Below are 24,546 nucleotides of genomic sequence, written 5' to 3'. Positions count from 1 at the left end.
TTTGTAATTATTAATCAGGTTTTGCTAGTCTAGAATTAAGAGTCAAACTAACAATCTCTTCCAAGTCTAATTGAGGAAATGTCTCCAGTTTAGTTGGAAGTCAACAGTGAATTTGTAAAAAAGGTTGTCTTAATGATATCCAGGGGACTCTAAATTTTCATTATACACAGAGCACCCTTATTTATTGATTTGAAATATGATTTAATGTTACTCTATTTCATTTTTCATATTGTAGTTCAACATTTACCAATACACTGCTATATGGAGAGGTAGATGTTTAATCAGTCACCATGGAGTGAGTACCTTCTATGTGCTAAACCTGTAGTAGGAACTGGATTTTTTTTTAATCTACAAATAAACACATATCACAGTTTCTAATTAAAAACTTACCACAGTTTCTAGTCACTTCTGTGCTCATTTTATTGTATGTCTTGCTCTCTAGACTGCAAGCTCCATAATGGTTAGAAACTTGCTCACTTCATTCACTCTTATGTTCTCAGCATTATCATAGGTAGTTGTTAATTTTTGACATAGGAACTTGAAGGTGAGTGATGCCTGAGCAACTGAGAATCTGGAGAGAATAGTATTGCAGAAACTAGAGGGAAGAGAAAATGTAAAGAGGGTGGGAAGATGCACTTAGGCAAGAACTGATTCTTAAAATGCAGCCATTAGTTAGACAATTACATAGAGGGGGAAAAGACCCAATGAGAAGATCACCGCCACAGCAACAGCAAAAACCTAGTAGAAACTTAGCAGTTTACAAATTCTTGGGTTGGAAAGTCTGTTATTCTTTAAACTATCTATTTTCTTCAAGTTAATTTTAATGTGGTGCCAATAAAATTGCAGTATTTTGTTTAGCCTTTTATTTAAATGACACTAAAGTTTACCTTCTAATTAAATTAGGACAGGCAAGATAATTTTGAGAAAAAGAATAGAAAATATGGAAGAATAGAATATTTTACAGTTGAAGTCATTAAAGTAGTAAAGGTCTTGTTAAGAATGTACAAACCAGGGCGCCTGGGTGGCTCAGTGGGTTAAGCCGCTGCCTTCGGCTCAGGTCATGATCTCAGGGTCCTGGGATCGAGTCCCGCATCGGGCTCTCTGCTCAGCAGGGAGCCTGCTTTCCTCTCTCTCTCTCTGCCTGCCTCTCTGTCTACTTGTGATCTCTCTCTGTCAAATCAATAAATAAAATCTTTAAAAAAAAAAAAAAAGAATGTACAAACCACGTACTGCATGGAGCCCCGGATGTTATACGTAAACAATGAATCTTGGAACACTACATCAAAAACTAATGATGTGCTGTATGGTGACTAACATAACATAATAAAAAAATAATTATTTTAAAAAGAATGTACAAACCAATGGAATACCAATAAAAGTCGAGAAAAAACCAGCACAAACTATTCAGTATATGGTAAAGACAACATCTCAAAACTCTTAGGAGAAGATGGATTATTCAGTAATTAGTTGAACTCTTTTGCAGAGAGAAATACAAGTTTATTTTTCAGGACAAAACTAAATGCCAGATCAGTTAAGAATTAGCTATAATAAAGAAAACTATGTACTCACCTAATCTCCATATAAGGAAGGCCTTTTTAGGCATGAAAATAAAACAAGAAGCCATGAAGGATGATGTATTGATCTGATAGTTTTAAAGTATGGAGCTTCATGATGACATAGGATCTCCCAATTAAAAAACAAATGATAAACGTGGGAAGGTATAATAAAAATGACTACAGGTTAATATCCTGAATTGGTGAAGAACTGTAACAAATTATCAGGAAAAAGGGAACTCTTTATTAGGAGAAAATGGGCAATTCATTAAATGATAATGACCAATAAAATTTTTTGTCAGTCTGACTAGCATTTAAATAGGGTGAAATAACTGTTTGACTATGAAGTTTTATAGGATTTCAAAAAACATAAACAAAACAAAACAGTACAAGTTAAGATGTGTGAAGTGGCAATTTTTATGCCCTAAAGTGAGGGAATTCTTTCTGAAGGGCAGCTTAATTGTATATATAAGAAACTTTAACCAGTTTCTTTACTCACTGACCCAGAAATTCTGCTTCTAGGGACTTTATCCTGAGGAAGTCACAGAAAAAGGCAAAAAGATTACCACAAAGATACCTAATTTTTAATTTAGTTTTTAATATTTCTTTCTTTTGGTCAGCCTGGCCTTCCTTCCTCCCTCCCTCCCATTTCTTCCTTCCTTTCTCCTTGTCCTTTTTTTTTTTTTCTTTTCTGTATCTATAGTAATTCTTACAGCAGTTTGCTATTACTTTGATCATTAAATTATGGCACTTGGTTTTTGGAATAATTAGAGATTATTCCAGAAGAATAAATACCTCATGATGATTTTAAAGCATACTGAGCACTTAATTCCATTTTTTCTGTGTCTCTCCTGTGTTCCTCTAAGGGATAGTCAAATAGTCCTCTCAAAGTTTGTTTAGTAAGGAAATGGTTACTTAAAAAGATTGAAGTGGTGTGCGGTAATTTGTCTTAATCACCAGAAAGCTGTCGGTGTGTCACAAATTATTTTATACAAATGTCAGTGAGTCCTAATTCAAGTCTAGTGGTAGCTTAGAAATGAACTCTGATAGAGTTTACTTTGATATTATTTTGTGATGATGACTAGCTTTTAAGAATGGCGTGGTACTTCTAGAATGTACAGAAAGTTGTGTGTCTGCCCTTCCATCATGGGAAGTCACTACTTCCACCCATGAAACTCTGTCTTGTCTTTGCTTCCATATTTTTTAAAATTTCTTATTAAGGTGGTATTTTGTATTATTTTTTTTAAAATTAAAGATCATCCATAGTTATTAAGCAAAAGGAAAATATAATTTACTTACTTTAAGAGGCAGAAAAGATTATAATCTATTTTTAACTTGCTAAAACCTGTTCTCTGATGCTTAAGGGGGAAAAAATCTTGTAGTTAACAAGGCAGATTACTAATGTGGAATGCCTTATTCTCTACAATAATGGATAAATAATGAATTTTTATAATGTTTTTTTAGAGACAACTTAGTAACCAATGTAGTTTTTTGCTTCTGTGCTTATTTGTGTAATCCACAGGTGAGCACCAATGTAAGGAAAAAATATATAATCGGTGAATTCACTAAATAAATTGAACAGTAACCTTATAGTTGAAGTAGACAGGGGAAAAAAAAAACTATGGTAGTTTTCAGATTAAAGATGTTGAAATCATACTTTGAAAACTGTTTGCTGTTATACCTGCTAAAGATTGTTTCTTTTATTATCCAACATTTCCAGCTAGCTGACTTCAGCTCTTCCTAAATCTACAGACATCCTAATTTTGAGCCATTATATAATGAAAACATTGGATGTAATTTCCTTAGGTCTACAGTTCTTAGTTGCCCTTCTTACTGCAGATCTTTACACTGTAGCTCATGATTATAATTTGCATAAATGAAATTCATATTTATGAGTACAGATCGTGAAGCAACTGACAGGTGCAAGGTTGTCTACCATGCCAATTTATTGTTTGTTGTGTCATTTAAAAGAGAACTGCTCTCCATGTTTTAAAGAAGAATTTGTGCTGTGGTTGAATTGGAATCAAATTCTAAAAGTAAATAAAATCTCATTTTGTAGCTTTTCATTTTATGCATTTCAACGAAATATGGAAATGTTGGTGGTGAGGATCAGTTGAAGAAGCGTTTAACTGAGCCTATTCTGTCCACTGGTGGACCCTCAGCATCCTCCCCCTCTCATTTCTCCTGCTCTTATGTTTCAGGGAATGCACGAGCTGTTAGCACCTATAGTCTTTATCCTCCACTGTGACCACCAAGCTTTTCTTCATGCCAGTGAGTCTGCCCAACCAAGGCAAGTTTTTATGTGAGCTCCTTCTCTTTTTTTCAGCCTTGCTGTAATCATTTTAACCTCAGAATCTTTTATATTGAAGGTACTTTTGTAAATTATAAACATTTGGTTGTGTTTCATGTGGCTGATTGTTAATTCCACATAATAGTTGTAGTTCTGGTTCAGCTATGGGACAAATTTGGAATCATAAATGTCTTTGAAAATCTTAGATCTGTGCCAAAGGAAGGTATATAACTAATGGATCAAGAAGAGGAAATTTTTGTTAAGACGGCAAAGTGTTAATGACTGATGATATTCATATATACCATCCTCTAATGATTCTTTCACTGTTGGTTGTATGAAAACCTTGTCTGTGAGATCCTTTCTCCCCACGAGGTTTCACTGAGTTCAGGTCATGAACCCCCGTCTTGTAAATAAACAAAAATAACTTGTCATGTTTTTGAGATACATTAATTTATTCTTTACAGCAAGTAACTTTGGTAATTATATTTAACTTAGGCTAATTTATAGAATTTATTTCTACTTCAGATGCAGTAACTGAGGGCCCAGAGAGGCAGCCAGCCAGTAACTTGGGACTAGAGACTGTGAGATGATAAAACTTTGTCAAAAAGTATTCCATTGGTTAACCCGTCTATGTGCAGAACATAAAAAATTAACACATAACATTTTATGTATTTATCTCTACAATTATTAATCAAATATAGCCATCCATTTTGCTAAGCATAAATTAGAGCCTTTGTTAAATTAACCTTTGTTTACTATATTATAGATTAGTATTTCCTAGTTTCTCTTGAGTTTCTCTAATTATACAAATATGAGTTTGTGCATTTGACTAGAGTAACCATATCTTAATTACCCTTTCTTCAGTTATTCTAAAGTATGGTAAGGATGAAGTTAGTCCTGGGATCCTGTTTTCATGCTAGTTTTATCTTCTTAAAAGCTTGTGTGTACAATATGCTTCACAGGAAAGTATAGATAATTGAAAATTGCTTTTAAATAAGTTGGACATGCTGTTTTGGCACTTTTCAAGCCATTGAAAGGTAAAAGCAACACTAAAATAGATTTGAAAGAGGTATTATCGCTAATTAATGGATGTTAAAATATAATAAAAATAGAAGCCATTGAAAGAAAATAATATTCTGATAGGATATATTTGACCGGTAAATAAGTGTTTTATTTTGGAAAACAAGTGACAGATTGTGGCGTAATCAATTTATTCTAGATCAGGCACATTCAAGGAATATATTGTCACATTTTGTAGTGGTTATTTGGAGTAATTAGATAGTTCATTGTGGTATAGACAAGGCACCTAATTTGTTTTTGATCTTTATAGAAAGAAAAGATTTCATTTATTAATGAAATTGCTTTTTTATTTAGAAGGGATGATTTTTCATTTGCACACTGTATGAAAATTGGCTTATGAGTATAGAATAAGGCAACTTTTGCGTACCCTTTTACTAAGAAATTATACATTTTGATTATTTGTATTGCTTTTTTTAAGTGAGGAAATGAAAACTCTTTTGAACCCTGAGTATCTGGAACATGATGCCTAGTAAGTACAAAAACTTCCTATTCTAATTTTTTATACCATCTCTACTTCAGTGAGGGTTTAACGTTAGTACTGTATTATTTTTCTAATTTTTAGTGCAATGTTCTCACAGCTTATGGAAACTGCTGAACCTTGGTTTTCTACTTTTGAGCATGATGGTCAAAAGGTAAGTGTTACAGTACAGATCTTTTCAATATATTTGAGGGAACAAATGATTTCAATAAGTAGGAACATCTAATTATTACTATTAAAAAACCCCCAAATTTAAAAATCTATGGAATAAGATTGAATTGGGGATCTAAGCCATATTGCTAATAATATTGGCAGGTATATAAAGGTAAAATAAAAAATTTCATGTAAACGGGAATTTTATTTTATATGTATATTATCTGTGCAATAGAGCTTCTGACTTGAAAAATTATTACAAATTTTGAATGACAGGTACATTTTTCTGCCTGATCTGTTGCTACACGTGTGAGTTGATAGACATTTTGTTACTGAAGTGCATAGACAAACTCTGTATGAAATAGGCTATCTTATTTTTACTAATACGTCACTACAGAATTTACACATTTAGCTTCAATACCATCATTTATCATTTACTCTCTCTTACTTTTTTTAACTGTAATTTTTATTATGTGTTATAATTGATATGCCATACCATTCACCTTTAAAGTGTACAATTTAGTAGTTTTTAGTATATTCACAAGATTATGCAAATGTCGCTATTACCTGATTCAAAAATATTTTCATCACCCCAAAAGGAAATCTCATACTCATTAGGTGTCACTCTGCATTCCCTCCATTTCCCAGAGTCGCTGGCGTCACTAATGTACTTCTCCTTTCTATGAACATGCCTATTCGGAACATTTCCTATGAATGGAACCATATAATATGTTGCCTTCTGTGACTGACTCCTTTCACTTAGCATGATGTTTTTGGTGTTCATTCCTGTTGTAGCATACATCAGTACTTCACTCCTTTTCGTGACCAAATAATATTTCACCGTGTGGATATACCACATTTTGTTTATCCATACATCAGTTGATGGACATTTGGGTTTTTTCACTTTTTGGTTATTAAGAATAATGTTTCTGTGAATATTTGTGTACAAACTTCATGTCTACATATGTTTTCAATGCTCTTGGCATTTCTCTAGGAGTGGAATTACTGAGTTAACTGACATTTTAAACAAACATATATGCTAACTTAGAGATCATATAGTGTTTTCATTATTATTATGCAATATTAGAAAAATTGCCAATTATTCTGGCAAGGGATGTCATTAAGAGTTTTTGGTATATTTTTTCCATATGATTAATTTATTTTATATTGGTACAATTGATTGCATTCTGCTTAGAAACCATATATTATTCTGTCACTTATTCCATCTCTTAAAAAATGAAATGGATAACTAATGTGTTTTATGCCTTTGGTCTACATCAGGGCAGACTACTGCCGGCAGGCCAATTTGGCCTGCCAGCTGTTTTTATACAGCTTGGGAATTAAGCATGGCTTTTACATTATTAAATGGCTAAAAAACTATGAAAAGAAGAATAATATTTTGTAGCATATGAAAATTATATGGAATTCAAATTTCCATGTTCATAAAAAAGTTTTATTGGGAAATAGCCATGCCTGTTTGTGTCCTTATTGTCTATCGCTGCTTGCTCATTATAATGGCTCATTACAAAGTTAAGTAGTTTCAGCACAAACTATATGACCTATAAAGCCTAAAATATTTACTATCTGGCCTTTACAGAGAAAATTTGCTGATCTTCAACCTAGGTAATAAAGTCTTTGTAATATATCAACATGTTACATTCGGTAAGGGTTAGTAGAGGTAAAACTTATAAGCATATTTGATGAACTGCCATGTTTTAGAACAATTACTTTATATTTGTTCTTGGTAGGCGATTGATGAAGTCATAGACTTACGTGAAAAATCAAAATTTTGAGCAAAAAGTATTTGAATACATTTAAATAAAAACATGATCTTTTTATGCAGTGGTCATTTTGTATTTTATAACTGATTCACAGTATCTACAAAAGCAAATGATAAAGATGTGAGCATTACTAATTTTCAGTTTTACCCATTCATGTTGATATCACTGAGTCAAGTTCGTGAAAATGGCTGAGACAGCATAAAAAAGGATATTTATTCATTTTATCAAGAAAAAACACATAGATGTGACCTCTGAACATTTATGTTACTTGCATATATCAATGAATAATACATTTCTATAAAGCATATGTAGTGAATCCCTCTTTCATCCTCCTCTTTTTATTCTATGTCTTGATTCTGTCACCTTTCTTAAAAGAAGTTTGAGAAATGAATATACTACTCTCTTTAAGTTCTTGTAGTTCCCTTGACAATTCAGTTCTATCACTGTGCGTGCTGCCTAGGTCAGCAGACATCCTTCCCATCATAAGACTTTCTTCATGAAGAAAGCAGTGTGTTGCTTTACATAGTGGTGTAGAATTATCTCGCTGAATCCTTATAACAGTTTGTGGACTGGCACTATGAGCACAGGGGAAATCTTTTCAAACTACAGTTTATGTAAGTCTGTAGTTCTTAAGCTACACATGAGTCTCCATTTAGTATTTGATAAATGAACCACATAGGCTGTTGATTTAGTGACAACTCATTCTCTTCAACCTGGAAATGGATTACATGATTTCATTAAATTAAACCTTTTTAACAGGTTAATTTAGGATTCGCTCTCTCCAAAGCCAGTGATTGTATCTCTACAGAAGAGTGTTTATTCAAGACCCTTAGAAGATGACTAGGTATAGTGATCTGTTTCCCACCTGGTTGTTAGAAACCCTACCTGAGCTCAGTGCCTTCATCCCACAGAGTATGGTATTCAGCCGCACAACGTTCTTCAGTAAAGAAAAACTACGTAACTAAAATAAGCAAAAAGTTGAGTTGTTCATTTTTAAAGGAAAGTTGGCTTCAGAGTAAACACTGTCTCTTGAATGTGAATGGTGTCTTACAGTTAACATGAACTCCCCCAAATTATTTTAATTTTATATCAGTAGGAAAAAATTTGAGCAAGAATTAATTTTTTTTTTAAATTACAGCATCCTGTCATTTGAAGAGAATACTTGATACTATAAAACCAGAAAATAGTATCCTGGTTTTACTATTTTTATAATAAATGACCACAACGCAGAGGTATCTTTTCCTCCTATTTATATAAATTAGCAGAAACTAATTGAGCCATAAAAAATCAGTATGGTCTTACGTTCCTCAGACCTGAAGATGCTGGTGTAGACACTGTAGCAAGTACTAAGGACTACATCTCTTTTTAAGACTTTATATCCTGGAAAGATAGATGGAACCTCTTCCAGCAAAGTTTTCCTAATGCTATCTCATGCCCCTCCTCTCCTCTTTCTTTCTATGAGCCTTATTAGTCATTGATCTTATGCGGATTTCTACATTTTTTTTTCTGTATAGTCTTCCTCTCCAGACTACAATGGCAAGAGCTTTACTTTCTTTATTTTGTGCCCCTGAATGTGGTCCAGTGATGATAAGATGATGTTCCTTTTACAGATCTCATGGTTTAGGAACCAGAGAAGTAGAAATAGGTACTGTAGTAGTAAAGAAGAAGATGATGAAATAGGACCTGACACTTGAGCCAGATCTTTAAGAACACTGGGAAGCTCCTCTATGGAAACACTGGGGAGGGGATATTTCAAGTTAAAGAATGGCATCCCCAGGATCTCTGGAAGCACAGTAAGAGTAGAGACCAACCAGATAATGAAAGACCTTATAGACCTAGCTCAAGAATTTGTCTTTTGTTGGGGTGCCTGGGTGGCTCAGTGGGTTAAAGCCTCTGCCAGCCCAGGTCATGATCCCAGGATCTTGGGATCAAGCCCCACATCTGACTCTCTGCCCAGCAGGGGGCCTACTTCCTCCTCTCTCTCTGCCTGCCTCTCTGCCTACTTGTGATCTCTGTCTGTCAAATAAATAAATAAAATCTTTAAAAAAATAATTTGTCTTTTGTTTTTGTTTTTGTTTTTCCTGTGGGAGCTATTAAAAAGTTTTAAGGAGGGCAACTGGGCATAATTTAATATCTGTTTTAGATGAATCACCAGGCATTTTGGAAGCTAGATTTAAAAGCAGACTGAATTAAGGGCAGTGAGACCAGTTAGGAGGAAAGAAATGATTGGGACCCCAAATCAGGTTATAACAGTAGAGCTATAGGAGAGAAGACATAGTAAGAGTCTCCTGAGTGGTTCTGAGGAGCTAAAAGTGGCAAAGTGTGTGTTGTTATTGGTGGATGGGTTGAGGTAGGCATGGGGAAAGGATGAACATGTTTTTGAGCAGAAGGTGATAAGCTCAGTAGTGGGTCTGCTGAATTGGAGACCCTTTTGTAACCCAGGATTCCTTCCCAACATACGAATGTATAAGAGAGAACCCAGGAAGGTTCTAGGTTATGGATACAGATTTGGAAGTCTTTGGAAAATGGGTGTTGGTTGAAGTACTGTGTATGAGTAAGATCACTCAGGGAATCACATGCAAGTAGAGAATTAAACTAGGATCAGACCTCTATGAAAAAGCAGCATTTGCAAAGCAAAAACAAAAATTTGAGCTAGAGAAGTTGAGTGAGGGAGTGGCAGGCAGTCATCAGAGAATGATGCTATAAATCTCAAGACTGGAGAGAGGTAGAAATTGAGGACTCAACCTAGAAAGGTTAGACATAGGGACGCCTGGGTATCTCAATCAGTTAAGTGTCTGCCTTCAGCTCAGGTCATGACCTTGGGGTACTGAGATGGAGTCCCTGGGCTCCTTGCTCATTGGAAAGCCTGCTTCTCTCTTCCTGCTGCTCCCCCTGTTTGTTCTTCTCGGTCTCTCCCTCTCTCACCTCCCCCTCTCTCTGACAAGTAAAAAAATCTTGGGAAAAAAAAAAAGAAAGTTTAGACATCATATTAGGGGAAATCATCAGACTTGAGATGGTGGTTGAAGTTTACATTAAAGCATTACAAGCAGTACAGGTACATCTTTCTTAATGTGGGATTTGGAAGGGGAGGAAGGAAAGTTGTAGTAGTTAGCCTACATAGGTTTTTTTTTGTTTGTTTGTTTGTTTGTTTTTTAAACTCAGCTGTACTTTTGGTCTGGAGAGTTTAAAAATCTTCCTACTCAGCTATTTAAATTGATCAAAGGACAGAAAATATCTTCTTTTCTAATACTAGTTTCCTTTATTTCCTGCCTTTTTTTATAGTTTTGAGAGCTCAAAGTAAAACAGTAAAACAGTTTTCATTTCTTGTTTTTCATGTTTAGATTTTATGTCACAAGAAATATCTTATCAGAGTCATTCCATTTAGGTCCCATGGCTGATTAGACCAACTAACTCTAGACTAGTAGCAGCTACCACTACCTCTAGCAAAAATTACCTTGAAATACTTAATGTCACCAGAGAAACCGGTCAAGGGAATAAGGTAGGAAATATTTCAGAAGACAGTTTCTGGCCTTTATTTTATGAGCACAATCATCTGTATGATGATCAGCATATGATTCCACAATTTAAGCATTTGTCATGAGATGATTAAGGTAGTTACTGGTTATTCAAGAATGAGGTCCACATACTTGTTCATTTCATATTGAAATAACACATGCTCTACTTTTTTCTCTTTTTAGGGGAAAGAAACACTGATGACTCCCATTCCCTTTGCTAGACCACAGGATTTGGGGCCAACAATTGCTATTGTTACTAAAGTCAACCAGATCCAGGATCATCTACTGAAGAAGCATGATATTGAGCTATATATGCACTTGAACAGGCTAGAAATCGCACCACAGATATATGGGTTGTAAGTACCAAAGTTTAAGTTTCAGCTGTATCTAATTATGACTTATGGTGGTTTCTGTATGTCTCAGATCCACAGAAGTAAGACCAGAACTGTTTCAGCTCCATTTCATTTCATATGTCTTATGTGCCAGGCTCTGTGTTACTATTTTCACATATCATATTTCGTCTCATACTCTCACCAGTCCTGTTAATTGAGTGTTGTACAGGGGAAGAAACTGCGTTTAGACATATTAAATAGTGAAGTCATAATTCAGATTCAGGCGGGATTGGCTCCATAATCTGCAGAGCCCAGCACAAAATAAAAATGAATGTCCCCTGTAAAAAAAATTAGCAAGAATTTCAAAATGACAGCAGCAGATCATTAAGCCAAGCATTCTAAGAAGTTCAGGGTCACACAGATCATACACACATGAAACCAGCCTCAAACCTAAACAAACCTGTAGGATATTCATGTTCTTTCCATTTTGTTGAGAAGTGCATTTCTAAAAGTAAGATAAATGTCCCTCATCGTGAACATAATATGGTAATCATCTTCAGCCATGTAACTTCTGTAGCATGCTGTAGCAGAAGAAAAGGGAGCCAGTCACTCCTCAGATATGTGTGTCAGTTTGTATGTGTACTTATTCAGTGGCTTAATAGGGTGGGTAGAAAAATTAGAAAGATTACAGTTTTAATAAATACGAATTAATTGTGTAGCACTACAGATATTAAAAGGATCCTTTATATTGAAGCAGTAGAACATTTATAGCTAGTGCTGGGCAGTTCCTTGGTAGATATTTTCTTCAATTTCATCCCTCAGATAGAACATGGAAAACTAAGAAGATATTATTAAGATATATATAATAGGTGCTCAGTAAATATGAATTCATTATTTGAATTACAGAGAATTTTAAACAAGTCAAAGGTTTCAGACCAGAGCAGAGGCTATTTATTTAGCCCAAAGAAAAGAATATCAGTGAGTGTTTTCTTTATGTTCTCATGTGTAAGAGTCTTTCACTAATTATAACTCAGCTTTCTATCTTCTTTGGAAGCCCTGAACTGTGAGTAAAGATGCCTGCTTTGTGGTTTTAATGGTGCTTATTTTCATTTCTGTGACTTAAGCTTGACTTCATCATTGAGAGCAGCTCCATCATTCCCACTAGAAATGAGAAAGTTGTGGGTAACATGGGTATTGGGCAGTATTGCAAGTTATTAATGAATCATCACTTACACTTAAAAGTCTGACTAATGTGTTTGTGATTATAGATATAAAAATTTACTTTAAAACAGACAGGGCAAGGTCAGGAGATGAAGTCTGTATTCCTCTCCATTGTGCACTCAAAGAAATGATTTATTCAAATAGAAAAACCCATTCTACGCCCTCAAAAATTGTTCACTAAACTCTAGATATTGTTCTTAAATGTTGGAGAAAGAAATTAATGTTGGACATATTTATCATTTCTTTGAAATGCTTTATTGTTTATTACCTCCTTTGAGCTGGTGCTTTACATTGCTGTGGCTGGTGGCATGGACTCGGGTAAGATGATTTATAAACCATTGTATTCCAGTTTCCTTTTTAGACATTAGTTTCCATCAGCTTTCTCTTCATCATAATGATTCATAGGGGTTTTTGACATCCCACCAGCACCTTCCCAATAAAATTCTATGATCCATGAAATAATCACTCTTAATCCTTGCAACTTTATTTTTCAGCAGTACTAACAATACCAGGGCTTGCAGTAACCATAGCTGACTCAATTATCCCATTATTTTAGTATAGAATCTCCTCTGCATTAACTAAAAATATACATTTTTTTTCATCTTTGAAGAAGTCATTCATTCTCTTAATTGGTCTCTACTATAGTGTATGGAGTTTACTCCATTTACTAAATCTGATTGTTTTATTTCTATTTGTGGGATACATGTGGTCAAATTTTCCTTTGTCTTTATGCTACCTTCAGTTGTACAACTCATCTGTATATTTCCTATTGATGACTTTTAGAGTCTTTGGGGGCCAGAGGAAAAATATGAGTATAATATGAAATAGCAGTTAGAAGCACAGGCTTTGAAATGAAGTAGATCTGTTTAACCACTTTGATCCTTGGTTTCTTCATATGTGAAATGAAGAGTAAATGTAATGGTACCTACTTCTTAGGGTGTTGATGAGAATTCAGTTATAATATGCAAAAATCATAGTGCTCAGTATGTAGTAAGCATTCAAGATATGTTTAGCAGTACTTTTGTGATCATTATCTGGCATTACCATTACTCAATTAAGATGTCATGGCTTTGTGAATATGATGTAGTATGTGTTTCGTGAACCTTTCCACCTCTGGCTTTTTGTGGTTTCTTCACGAAAGCATTTGAGCTTCTACTTAAGTGGAAACATAACAGCTGTCTCTTAGACCAGTGCTTCTAACTAGACAGTGTAGAAGCTGAAGAGTAAACTTCTATAGAAACAGATTACAGCAATTTGTCACAATAATTTTGTGTTCTTAAATCTAAAAAAATATTGTAGGTTTGTACCTCATGAAAATGAAATATCATGCTTGGTTTTATGTCATACAAGTAATATTCATCTAAATAATTGCTGATGGTACTATCCATTCCTGCTGGAAGAAAGTTGGTAATTTAGGCTGACATTCAATATTAATACTTAAAAACAATAAGCTAGCATTTTGAGTACTTTATTCTCAAGTGGACAAATAAAAGTAATCAATTTTCAGTTGGTAAAAATTACTCTTTAGGATGACATCAGAATCCATAACTTCCACCATCTAAAATGTGCTTTTGTATGCCAGCTGTTTTCTTACAGAATTTAAATTTTCAATCAAGTATTTTCTCATATACCAAAATACTGTAACAAAATTAGAAAACAACATGATAAAAATGTCAGTAATGGATGTGTCAGTGGGAAGTGTTATCAGTATTAACAATTCGTGTAGAATGGGAAGTAAATCATAAATATGTGTTTATCACATGTGAAGAAAGTGATAGCAAAATGAAATTATAATCCTGTTGACTCCAGGTTTCATATTCTAGTCACTCTTCAGCAGTTGCATGGTACATTAAAATTTATTTAAATCTGCTTTGTAGAGGTTCCTGGGTGACTCAGTTGGTTAAGAATCTGACTCTTGATTTCGGTTCAGGTCATGACTTCAGGGTCTTGGGATGGAGCCCCCCATTCGGTCTCTGCACTCAGTATGAAGTCCGCTGGAGTTTGTCTCTCTTTTCCTCTACCCCTCTCCCTGCTCATATGCATATGGGTTCTCTCTTGCTTTCTCTCTAAAATAAATAAATAATTCTTTATTAAAAACCTGCATTATGATATAGTTATAATTATCACTAAGAGAAAGATTTGTAATTACTCCATTTTTAAAAATAGTTTTTGTTCTGGTTATTGTAAGAAACTATATGTGGAAGTGTCCTGATATGACAGATATGCCATATACAAACATATTTGTTAAATTTTGGTAATAAATTTATTTAACAAAATTAGAATTAATTAGTGTAAAAATATTAATTGTACTAACATTGGCTAAAGTCATTCCAAATTAGCTTATCTTAATTTTAAATAAATTGATGATATTTATCTTGAAATATGGGAATAATTACCCATGAGATCTTGTATATTATATAATAATTTGCTTATTAATGCTGTTATTTTATGTACTTGAGTACATTATCCCCTGGATAATTATAGCTGGTTTTCCTCTTACAAAATGTTAAATCAATCAACCTGCTGTTTAGTTTAAACAAAATTAATTTGAAGTTAAATGTTCAATTCCATGTAAGTAATATTATAAAATAACACTTTCTAAAAGTAATTTATACTGTGTTTTTCATTAACTTTATGAAAGATTATTCCTGTTGCACTTCAAAGTTTCTCTTGCTTTAATTCAAATAATATTTTGAGTTGTCTTTTGTTTGCCAATTATTAATGGGTATTAGACTTACAAAATATTAAGTTCTGTAGGGGCCTGTCAATGCATGCTGACTAATATCCAAAGTAAACATTGACTATATTATTTCCAACTTTCCAAGGTAATTCCCAAGAGTTGCTTTTTTTGGCATTTTCATTTTTAGTATGAGAATAAGAATGTCCTGTGTTTCATCACTTACGGGTTATTTTTTGCAGAAGCCTCTAAAATACAGTGTTACAGTTCCATCCCTGAGTATGTATTTGTTTGAGCCCTAAAGACTCAATCACAAGAGATTCAAGTATACAGATTGAATACCATTTTCATTTAGTACCATAATACTGTTTTACAGAGAGACCAAAAATTAAAGTTTAAAAAGAACAATTTTTGCTAGGCCAGAGTAACTGTGTTTTATTATCACCCTTAAATATATTGAACCTGTATATTTTCAACTACATTTTATACTTTGATATAAATAGAATACATAATAAGCATCTGTGGGATATGCAATTAATGTCACTTTTGAGGAAAGACCCTCATAACACACTTGGGCTTTGGCATTCTTAAATTATGAACTCTTTACAACACTCATGGGATAAATTTCATATCTCCCAAATGTTTATTATACATCCTCCATTTCCCTTACTTCCTCTTTTCTGGATTAGCAGTTGTTTTGCTGTGGTGGTTTGTAGCATTTAATTGGGAGGTTCTTCATTATTGATTAATAATCTTGTAAATTTTGTGATATTTTAAAATATAGTATATTCTAACACATATCACAGTGTAATTATGTATGACTTCTAAGCTGTTAAACCTATATATGACATATAAACATATGATAAAAAAAATAATTCTTAGCCATCAAAGTCAGTATAGTTACCCATCTTAAAAATTATGTATCTCAGCAGTTTAAACAAATAGCTTTCTATTCTAAGCACAGCTAATGATTGAAATATTCTTTTCTTTTCAGTGAATGTTATGTTATACAGTAGATGTAAAAAGCATAATGAAGGACTATAAGGTACAGTGATACCTGGTCTTATACTACTGAGTATTACCCCAGAATTACTCCCTTTGAAAAAAAATTTTTTCACTTCTTTATGAAGAATTATCATGATTAAAAATTATGGGGAAGAATAATAAATTATTTGATATAATAATCAATGCAGCTATAAAGTTTAAATTAATTAATTAAAATTGTATATTTGCTTCTTCATTCGGACTATACCTATTTCAAGTGCTCAGTAGCCAGCCATATAGTGGCTAGTGGTTATTCTGTTGGACAGCATTGGTCTAGATCTTTTTTCTACAGTAAGAGGGGAGTGGGTGGTATTGAAACATAATGGGTTTCTGATATTTGTGATTTAGAAGGACTGTGCTAGTTGCATACTGGTAAGAGATTGAAGGGATACAAGTAAGAATGGGATAGTAGTGATTTGCTTAAAAAAGTAGTAACTTTGGGGGCGCCTGGGTGGCTCAGTGGGTTAAAGCCTCTGCCTTCGGCTCAGGTCATGATCCCAGGGTCCTGGGATTGAGCCCCACATCGGGCTCTCTGCTGTGCGAAGATCCTGCTTCCTCCTCTCTCTGCCTGCCTCCCTGCCTACTTGTGATCTTTCTCTCTCTCTCTCTCTCTCTCTCTGTCAAATAAATAAATAAATAAATAATCTTAAAAAAAAAAAAGGTAGTAACTTTGCCAAAAGAGATGATGGCAGTGAGGATAGAGATACATGGAAAAATTTGGAAAATACCAAGTTGCTAGAATCAGGAATTGTAACTAATTGAATATGGGAGTGAGGGGGAGGGAAAAATCAAATATAATTGGGACAGCATGGGCGATGATGGAAAAAAATCACGGGGATAATGAATAATAGAGAAAGAAATATCAAAGAAAAGAGGAATTCAGTTATGGACATGTTGAGTTTGGAGTATCTGAGGGACCAGGAGATGCAGTAGAAAATTGAATATTATGGTTCTGGAGCTTTGGAGAGAGATTTGGCAGTACCAGTTTGATAGTCCACATACCATATGATGCTAATTGAAGTTGCTAGTAAAGTGAGAGGAGAAGGACAAAGATTAAATTCTAAAGAATATCTACCACATGTAACTGATTTATGAGAATATAAAGCAGGAAGTGATTTGTTGTAATTGGCATTTAAAATAAATTACTGTAGTTTGTGTATTTGAGAGAGGCAAGACTGGAAACAAGGATACCAGTTAGGAGAGCTTTGCACTTGTCGGATAGGAATTTGATAATAGCAGCGGAGGAGGGGCAATTTAAAGAAATACCTTTGAGAAAGCATCTGTGATTTGATAATAACCCAAAATGCTGTATAGTATTTGTGTGAGTGGGAGACACTGTGGATTGGAGGCACTACCATTTTAAAGCACCCAGCTACCCTGTTGGGCCATCCTTTTATTCTTGTTCTCAAGTGACTGCCCAATATGTATGCCACCAGAAATGACTAGCTCAGCTTCTTTCTTCCTTGCCAGCAGCCTGAACCTCAGCTTGTTTTCTGTCCTTCTACTTTGGAACTGACTATTCACTCTCCTTCATGACCATGAGTCATCAGGTATTATACCTACAGTATTTTTATCCTTTTCCTCTTTGCTTGTTTCTTTTTTAAGAAAAAAAAAAATATACTGTTTTGACCCTTCTCCTCCAGCAGCCCTACTCATTTGGTCTTTCCTTCCACACTTCCACAAATAATGGTCTTCTCCAGATTCCATTTTCTACTGATTGACTGTCACAGTGGAGATGGTGTAAATGGTGTAAAGACAATTAAAAGATCGAGATTAGCCAATTTTAAAATATGACCCAACTGTATATGGTCTTCAAGAAATTCGCTTTAAATGTAATCATATGGGCAAATTAAAAGGTTAGGAAAAGATGTATTATGCAAACATTAATCAAAAGAAAGCAGAAGTGGCTATGTTAATATCGAATAAAGTAGATTTCAGAGCACAGAAAATTACCAGAAATAAAAAGGACATTACCTAGTGATAAAATGCTCAGTGCACCCAAATGTGCATGCACAAAACAGCAGAGCTGCAAAATACGTAGACCAGAAACTGACAGAACTGAAAGGAGAGCTAGACAAATCCACGTTTATACTTGGAGACTGTCAGTAATTAATAGAAAATAGCCAAGTATATAGAAGAACTCAACAACAGTATCATCCAACAAAATCTGAGTGACGGTTATGAAACACTTCATCCAATAATGGTATAATACACATTCTTTTCAAGTGTTCACAGAGCATATACCAAGATAGACTATATCCCAGGCCATGAAACAAAGCTCAGCAAAATTAATGGAATTGAAATCATATAGAGAGTGGTCTTTAATCACAATGGAATCAAGTTAGAAATAACGGAAAGATGATGGGAAATTTTACAAATGCTTAGAAACTAAACAGCACCCTTCTAATAATCCCTGCATTGAAAAGGGAGTCTCATGATAAATTTAAAAATTCCACTGAAGTGAATGAAGTGAAAATACATATCAGAATTTGTGGGACACAGCTAAAGCAGAGGCAAGTGAGAAGTTTATTGCACTAACTGGTTACATTAGAAAAAAGGAAAAGTCAAAATTGTAATAATCTAAGCTTCTGCCTCAAGAACCTAGAAAAAGAAGAGCAAAAGGAGGGCAAAAGCAAGCAGAAGGAAGGAATAAAGGTAAAAATTGAAGCCAATATAATTAAAACCAGTGCAACACTAAAGAAAAATGAAACAAAAATCGATTTCTTTGGAAAGATCAATGAATTTACTGTCTGACAAGAAAAGATAGGAAGAAAGGGGGTGTGGCTACAAAAGAACATAGGAAAGATCCTTTTGGTAATGGCATATTTCTATATTATGGCTGTATCAGTGGTTGCATAAATTGGTTGAGATATTGTTTCATTTTTTTTAAAGATTTTTTTTTTTTAGATTTTTATTTATTTATTTGGCAGAGATCACAAGTGGGCAGAGAGAGAGGAACGCAAGCAGGCTCCCTGCTGAGCAGAGAGCCTGATGCGGGGCTCGATCCCAGGACCGTGGGATCATGACCCAAGCCGAAGGCAGAGGCTTTAACCCACTGAGCCACCCAGGCGCCCCGAGATATTGTTTTGTTTTACAGGATGTTAAGGGAAGTAGGGATCACGGAATCTCTCTGTACTGTTTCTTACAACTGCATATGAATAATTACCTCAAAACAAAAAAGTATTGTTAGAATAATGTCAGTTGAGATGGCTCACTTTTGCCCTTCTTATAAATTGGGTTTTTTACTTAGTACTGTGTTTTGAGAGTTCTTTATATACTCTAGATATGTGTCTGTTGTCAAATCTGTGATTCACAATATTATCTTCCAATCTGTGTCTTCTGTTTTCTTTTAAGTATCTTTCATAGAATAAACATTTTTAATTTTGGCAAAATCCAGTTTATTAACTTTTTTATCAAACTTGATTTTGGGTCGTATCTGAGAGCCCTTCACTTAACCCAAGTCAGAAGTATTAATTTTCTTCTGATTGTTTTATGGTTTTATGTATGATTCATCATGAGCTAATTTTTGTATAGTGTGAGAGATGCAGGTCAAGGTTATTTATTTTTGGCACATGGCTATTCAGTTATTCTAATATCATTGTTTGTTTGTTTTTAAAGATTTTATTTATTTGACAGAGATCACAAGTAGATAGAGAGGCAGCCGGGGGGTGGGGGGGAGGAAGCAGGCTCCCTGCAGAGCAGAGAGCCCGACTCGGGGCTCCATCCCAGGACCCTGGGATCATGACCTAAGCCGAAGACAGAGGCTTTGACCCACTGAGCCACCCAGGTGCCCCTCTAATATCATTGTTGAAAGATTACCCTCTCTGCATTGAATTTCCTTAGTATTTTTGTCAATAATTAGTTGATTATCTGTGTGGTTTATTTCTGAACTCTCTGTTTCATTGACTCCTGTTTTTTTCTTCTGTATTTAATAGAACTTTCCAGTGAAACCATCTAGCTTGGTGTTCCTTGTTGAAAGGTTTTTAACTATGAATTCTTTTTTAGTACATATATGACTACTGATATCATTTATTTCTTTAGTGACTTAATAGCTTATGCTGTTCAAGGAATTGTCTTTTTCATCTAAGGAGTCAAATTTCTGAGAACAAAGTTTTGATTTCCTTATTATCCTTTTAATTTCTGTGGTGTCTATAGTTAATATATCAGTGTGTATGTGTGTGTTCCTGCTATGGACAATTTTTGTGTTACCTCTTATTTGCATAGAAGTTGATCAACTTTATTAATGTTTTCAAAGAACCAGCTTTAGGTTTGATTGATTTCTCTCTTCCCTCTGTTTTCACTTTCATTGGTTTTAGCACTTACCTTAAAAGTTCCTACCTTCTGACTACTTTGGATTTATTTTGCTCTTCTCTTTTAAGTTACTGAAAGTCGAAGCCCAGATTAATGATTTCAGAATTAACTTTTATAATAGAAGAATTTCATACTGTAAGTCTCCTTCTAAGCAGTGCTTTAGCTGCATCCCTGAAATTGCCATGGTATATTTCATTTTTCTTCAGCTCAGGATATTTTAAAAGTCTTTTAAAGACTTCTTTTTTATACCGTGGGTTATATAGAAGTCTCCTACTTATTTTCCAAATACTTGGGGATTACCCTTTTTTGTTGTTGTTGTTGTTATTTATTACCTGTTCCATTATGGCTCAAGAACATACTTTTCTTGATTTTTTAAAAATTTTGTTAAAGCTCATTTTTTAGTCCTGATATGATCTATCTTGGTGAATATTCCATGTGCACATAAGAGTATTTGTTCTCCTGTTACTGAGTATAATGTTCTATAAATGTCTTGGGTCATGTTCAGATTGATAATATTGTTCAGATCCTCTGTATATTTTCTTCTTTTGTTCCATTAACCACTGAGAGATGTATTGATCCAGTTATAACTTTGAATTTCTCTGCTTATGAATCCAGAACTACTTTAGAATGACCTGACATCCAAGATTGAGAATTAACCACCCAGTATTCTTACTTAACCCAATACAAGTGAGACAAGTGAGGCATGCAACTCAGTTTTGTTTGTTTCTGGGTTCTTTTTTGACATACAGGGGATATAATTTCAGTCATTTGTGTCGCTATGTCCAGAATTTATCATACAATTTTTAAATACAATAGGACTTAGGAACTTTAAGAAACCGACCCAATATGAAGTCCTGGCATATTGTAGCTAAAAGGACTGTAACTAATATATTTGGGAATGCAGTGTTTAACATAGACCAGGATTTTTTTTTTTTTCCTCTCTTAAAATTCTGCACATAGTTTCTTCCGTTTAAATGGCTTCTTCCCTTAGAGTTTTGGAGCTTGGTAAATATATTGGACTAGTGAAAACAGCTAAAAAACAAATGGTGGCATTTTCCTTTAATATATTTGAATGGTTCTAAATGCCTCCAAAATACAGGCAGACCTCATTTTATTGTGCTTTATTTATTGACTCTATTGCACTTTGCAGATACTGTGTTGTTTTACAAATTGAAGGTTCAGAACTTCAGTGGGGGTAAGTAACTACAGATGTGGTAGAAGTATCAAGAGAACTAGACTTAAGAATGGAGCCTGAAGACGGGACTGACTTGCTGCAATCTCATGTTAAAACTAACAGATGAGGAGTCACTTCCTATAAATGAGCAAAGAAAGTGGTTTCTTGAGGTGAAATCTAGTCCTGGTGAAAGTGCTGGGAAGACTGCTGGGGTGAGAACAGAAGATTTAGAATACCACATAAACTCAGTCAATAAAGCAGTGGCAGGGTTTGAGAAGTTTGACTCCACCTTTGAAAGAAGTTCTACTGTGGGTAAAATGCTATCAAACAGAAAAAATCATGCTACAGAAAAAATCATTTGTGAAAGGAAGTCAAGTCATTCAGTGTCATAGACTTCATTGTTACCTTATTTTAAGAAATTGCCCCAGCCACCCTAACCTTCAGTAGCCACCCCTTCTGATCATCAGCAGCCATCAACATTCAGGCAAGACCCTCCATCAGCAAAAAACTTTTGACTTGATGAAAGCTCAGATGAGTTACCATTTTTTTTAGCAATAAAGTATTTTTTACTTAAATATATACATTTTTTAGACATAATGCTAATGTACACTTAATAGACTACAGTATACACACAACTTTTTTTTTAATTTTTAAATTTTTTTTATTTTTTATAAACATATATTTTTATCCTCAGGGGTACAGGGCTGTGAATCGCCAGGTTTACACACTTCACAGCACTCACCATAGCACATACCCACCCCCCTTCTCCCAACCCCCCTCCTCCCAGCAACCCTCAGTTTGTTTTGTGAGATTAAGAGTCACTTATGGTTTGTCTCCCTCCCAATCCCATCTTGTTTCATTTACTCTTCTCCTACCCCCTTAAACCCCCATGTTGCATCTCCACTTCCTCATATCAGGGAGATCATATGATAGTTGTCTTTCTCTGATTGACTTACTTCGCTAAGCATGATACCCTCTAGTTCCATCCATGTCGTCGCAAATGGCAAGATTTCATTTCTTTTGATGGCTGCATAGTATTCCATTGTGTATATATACCACATCTTCTTTATCCATTCATCTGTTGATGGACATCTAGGTTCTTTCCATAGTTTGGCTATTGTAGACATTGCTGCTATAAACATTCAGGTGCACGTGCCCCTTTGGATCACTACGTTTGTATATTTAGGGTAAATACCCAGTAGTGCCAATTGCTGGGTCATAGGGTAGTTCTATTTTCAACATTTTGAGGAACCTCCATGCTGTTTTCCAGAGTGGTTGCACCAGCTTGCATTCCCACCAACAGTGTAGGAGGGTTCCCCTTTTTCTGCATCCTCGCCAGCATCTGTCATTTCCTGACTTGTTAATTTTAGCCATTCTGACTAATGTGAGGCGATATCTCATTGTGGTTTTGATTTGTATTTCCCTGATGCCGAGTGATATGGAGCACTTTTTCATGTATACACACAACTTTTATATGCACCACTGGAAACCAAAGAATTTGACTTGCTTTATTGCAGTAGTCTAGAACCAAACTCACAATGAGATATGCCTGTATCTAGCTTCTAATAAGAAATATTTACAGTGGGGACACCTAGGTAGCTCAGTCATTTAAATGTCTGACTCTTGATTTTGGCTCAGGTCATAATCTCAGGGTCCTGAGATCAAGGCCCTCTTTGGTTCCATGCTCAGCAGGGAGTCTTTTTGAGATTCTCTCTCCCTCTGACCCCCCCCCATCTCTATCTCCTTCTCTCTCTCTCTCTCAAATAAGTTTTTATTTTCCAAAATTTTGTGTAAGGATGTGGTTAAATTCAGTTTTGAAATTTGTATTTCTGATTAAGAATTAAAGTGAAACATAAGGCATACTATAGACACTTGAGAAATACTGATATATAAAGACTATAAGGTCAGAATAGTTCCAGATAGAACATACCCCCCAACCCCAGCACTGTCCCAGATAACTAAAAGTCATCCTTATCTTTCAGTCGTATATCTTAAACAATACAACACTTTGCCAACCCCAATCCAAATAACCTGACCTGGATCATCTTCAGGTTATATCAGTATTCTCTAAACGAAGCCCAGTAAAACTGTGACTTTACAATTGTTGTGATGTCTTTAACTGAATGTAAGTGTACAGGGAAAAAAAATATTACCCCCAAAACTTTATACACATAAAATGCCATCTAATGAGGGTCATAAAAAAAGAAAACTTCATCAGAAGTATGTTGTCAGAGTTGTTTTTAAATCACAGTGGGACAGTGCAATGTCTTCTTTAAGCCTTCTAGTTTAACAACAGAATGGTACAACTGTAAATCTTGTATTGCCTCAGAGTCTATTAGCCAGCCAGCAGAATACGTTGAGATTAGAAGGGAAATAATTTTTTCCTCAAATCAACACTGTAAAGTCTAAAGCATGAAGGGGAAATTTTCAGAACATACTGAGAAATAATAGTTAAATGTGGATAAAAATCTTGGCATTATTAATCTCTGTCTCATGTTCAGTTTCTCTCCCTCTTTTCTCATAGTTGGCTTCTTTATTTCTGGGTCTCCGAATGTTTTTCTGACTCTTCAATTCTTCCCGTAACCACGTAAGCCAGAGGCAAACTGAATATCAACAGCTAATTGCCCCTTAATAAGCTCTTTCCTATTACCATATGGCAATTCATGTATGATCTCATACTCCATTATTAAGTATACCTTGTAATTAGCCTAACTTGTATCACTTATAGCAGTCATATTGTTTGTCTTTGATAGGTCTCTGGCCAGACTTAAACATCTACCTTTATTTCTTGACCTCTAGGGGCTCTGCCTAATATGTGTAAAATCTTTTGTAGAAACTATTAGTACTTGGGGCATCTGGGTGGCTCAGTGGGTTAAGCCTCTGCCTTCGGCTCAGATCCTGATCTCAGGGTCCTGGGATCGAGCCCCACATCGGGCT

At 34.7% G+C, this 24,546-nt stretch overlaps 1 protein-coding gene across 6 annotated transcripts in view; it reads left to right on the top strand.

Moving 5' to 3' along the window:
* Window positions 1–24,546, top strand: part of TBC1D5 (TBC1 domain family member 5) — a 536,635-nt gene that overhangs the window by 323,833 nt on the left and 188,256 nt on the right. For all 6 annotated transcript variants that reach the window (XM_032860919.1, XM_032860922.1, XM_032860921.1 and 3 more), the window contains 4 exons: window positions 3,755–3,843; window positions 5,342–5,392; window positions 5,486–5,555; window positions 11,034–11,206. In XM_032860919.1, coding sequence (XP_032716810.1) covers window positions 3,755–3,843; window positions 5,342–5,392; window positions 5,486–5,555; window positions 11,034–11,206 — 383 coding nt within the window. The remainder of the gene's footprint in view (window positions 1–3,754; window positions 3,844–5,341; window positions 5,393–5,485; window positions 5,556–11,033; window positions 11,207–24,546) is intronic.

The sequence above is a fragment of the Lontra canadensis genome, unplaced genomic scaffold, assembly GCF_010015895.1.
Source record: "Lontra canadensis isolate GAN:19392208 unplaced genomic scaffold, GSC_riverotter_1.0 scaffold20, whole genome shotgun sequence".
NCBI lineage: Eukaryota > Metazoa > Chordata > Mammalia > Carnivora > Mustelidae > Lontra > Lontra canadensis.
The sequence above is the reverse complement of the archived record's forward strand: the minus strand, read 5'-3'. Positions and strand labels throughout refer to the sequence as shown.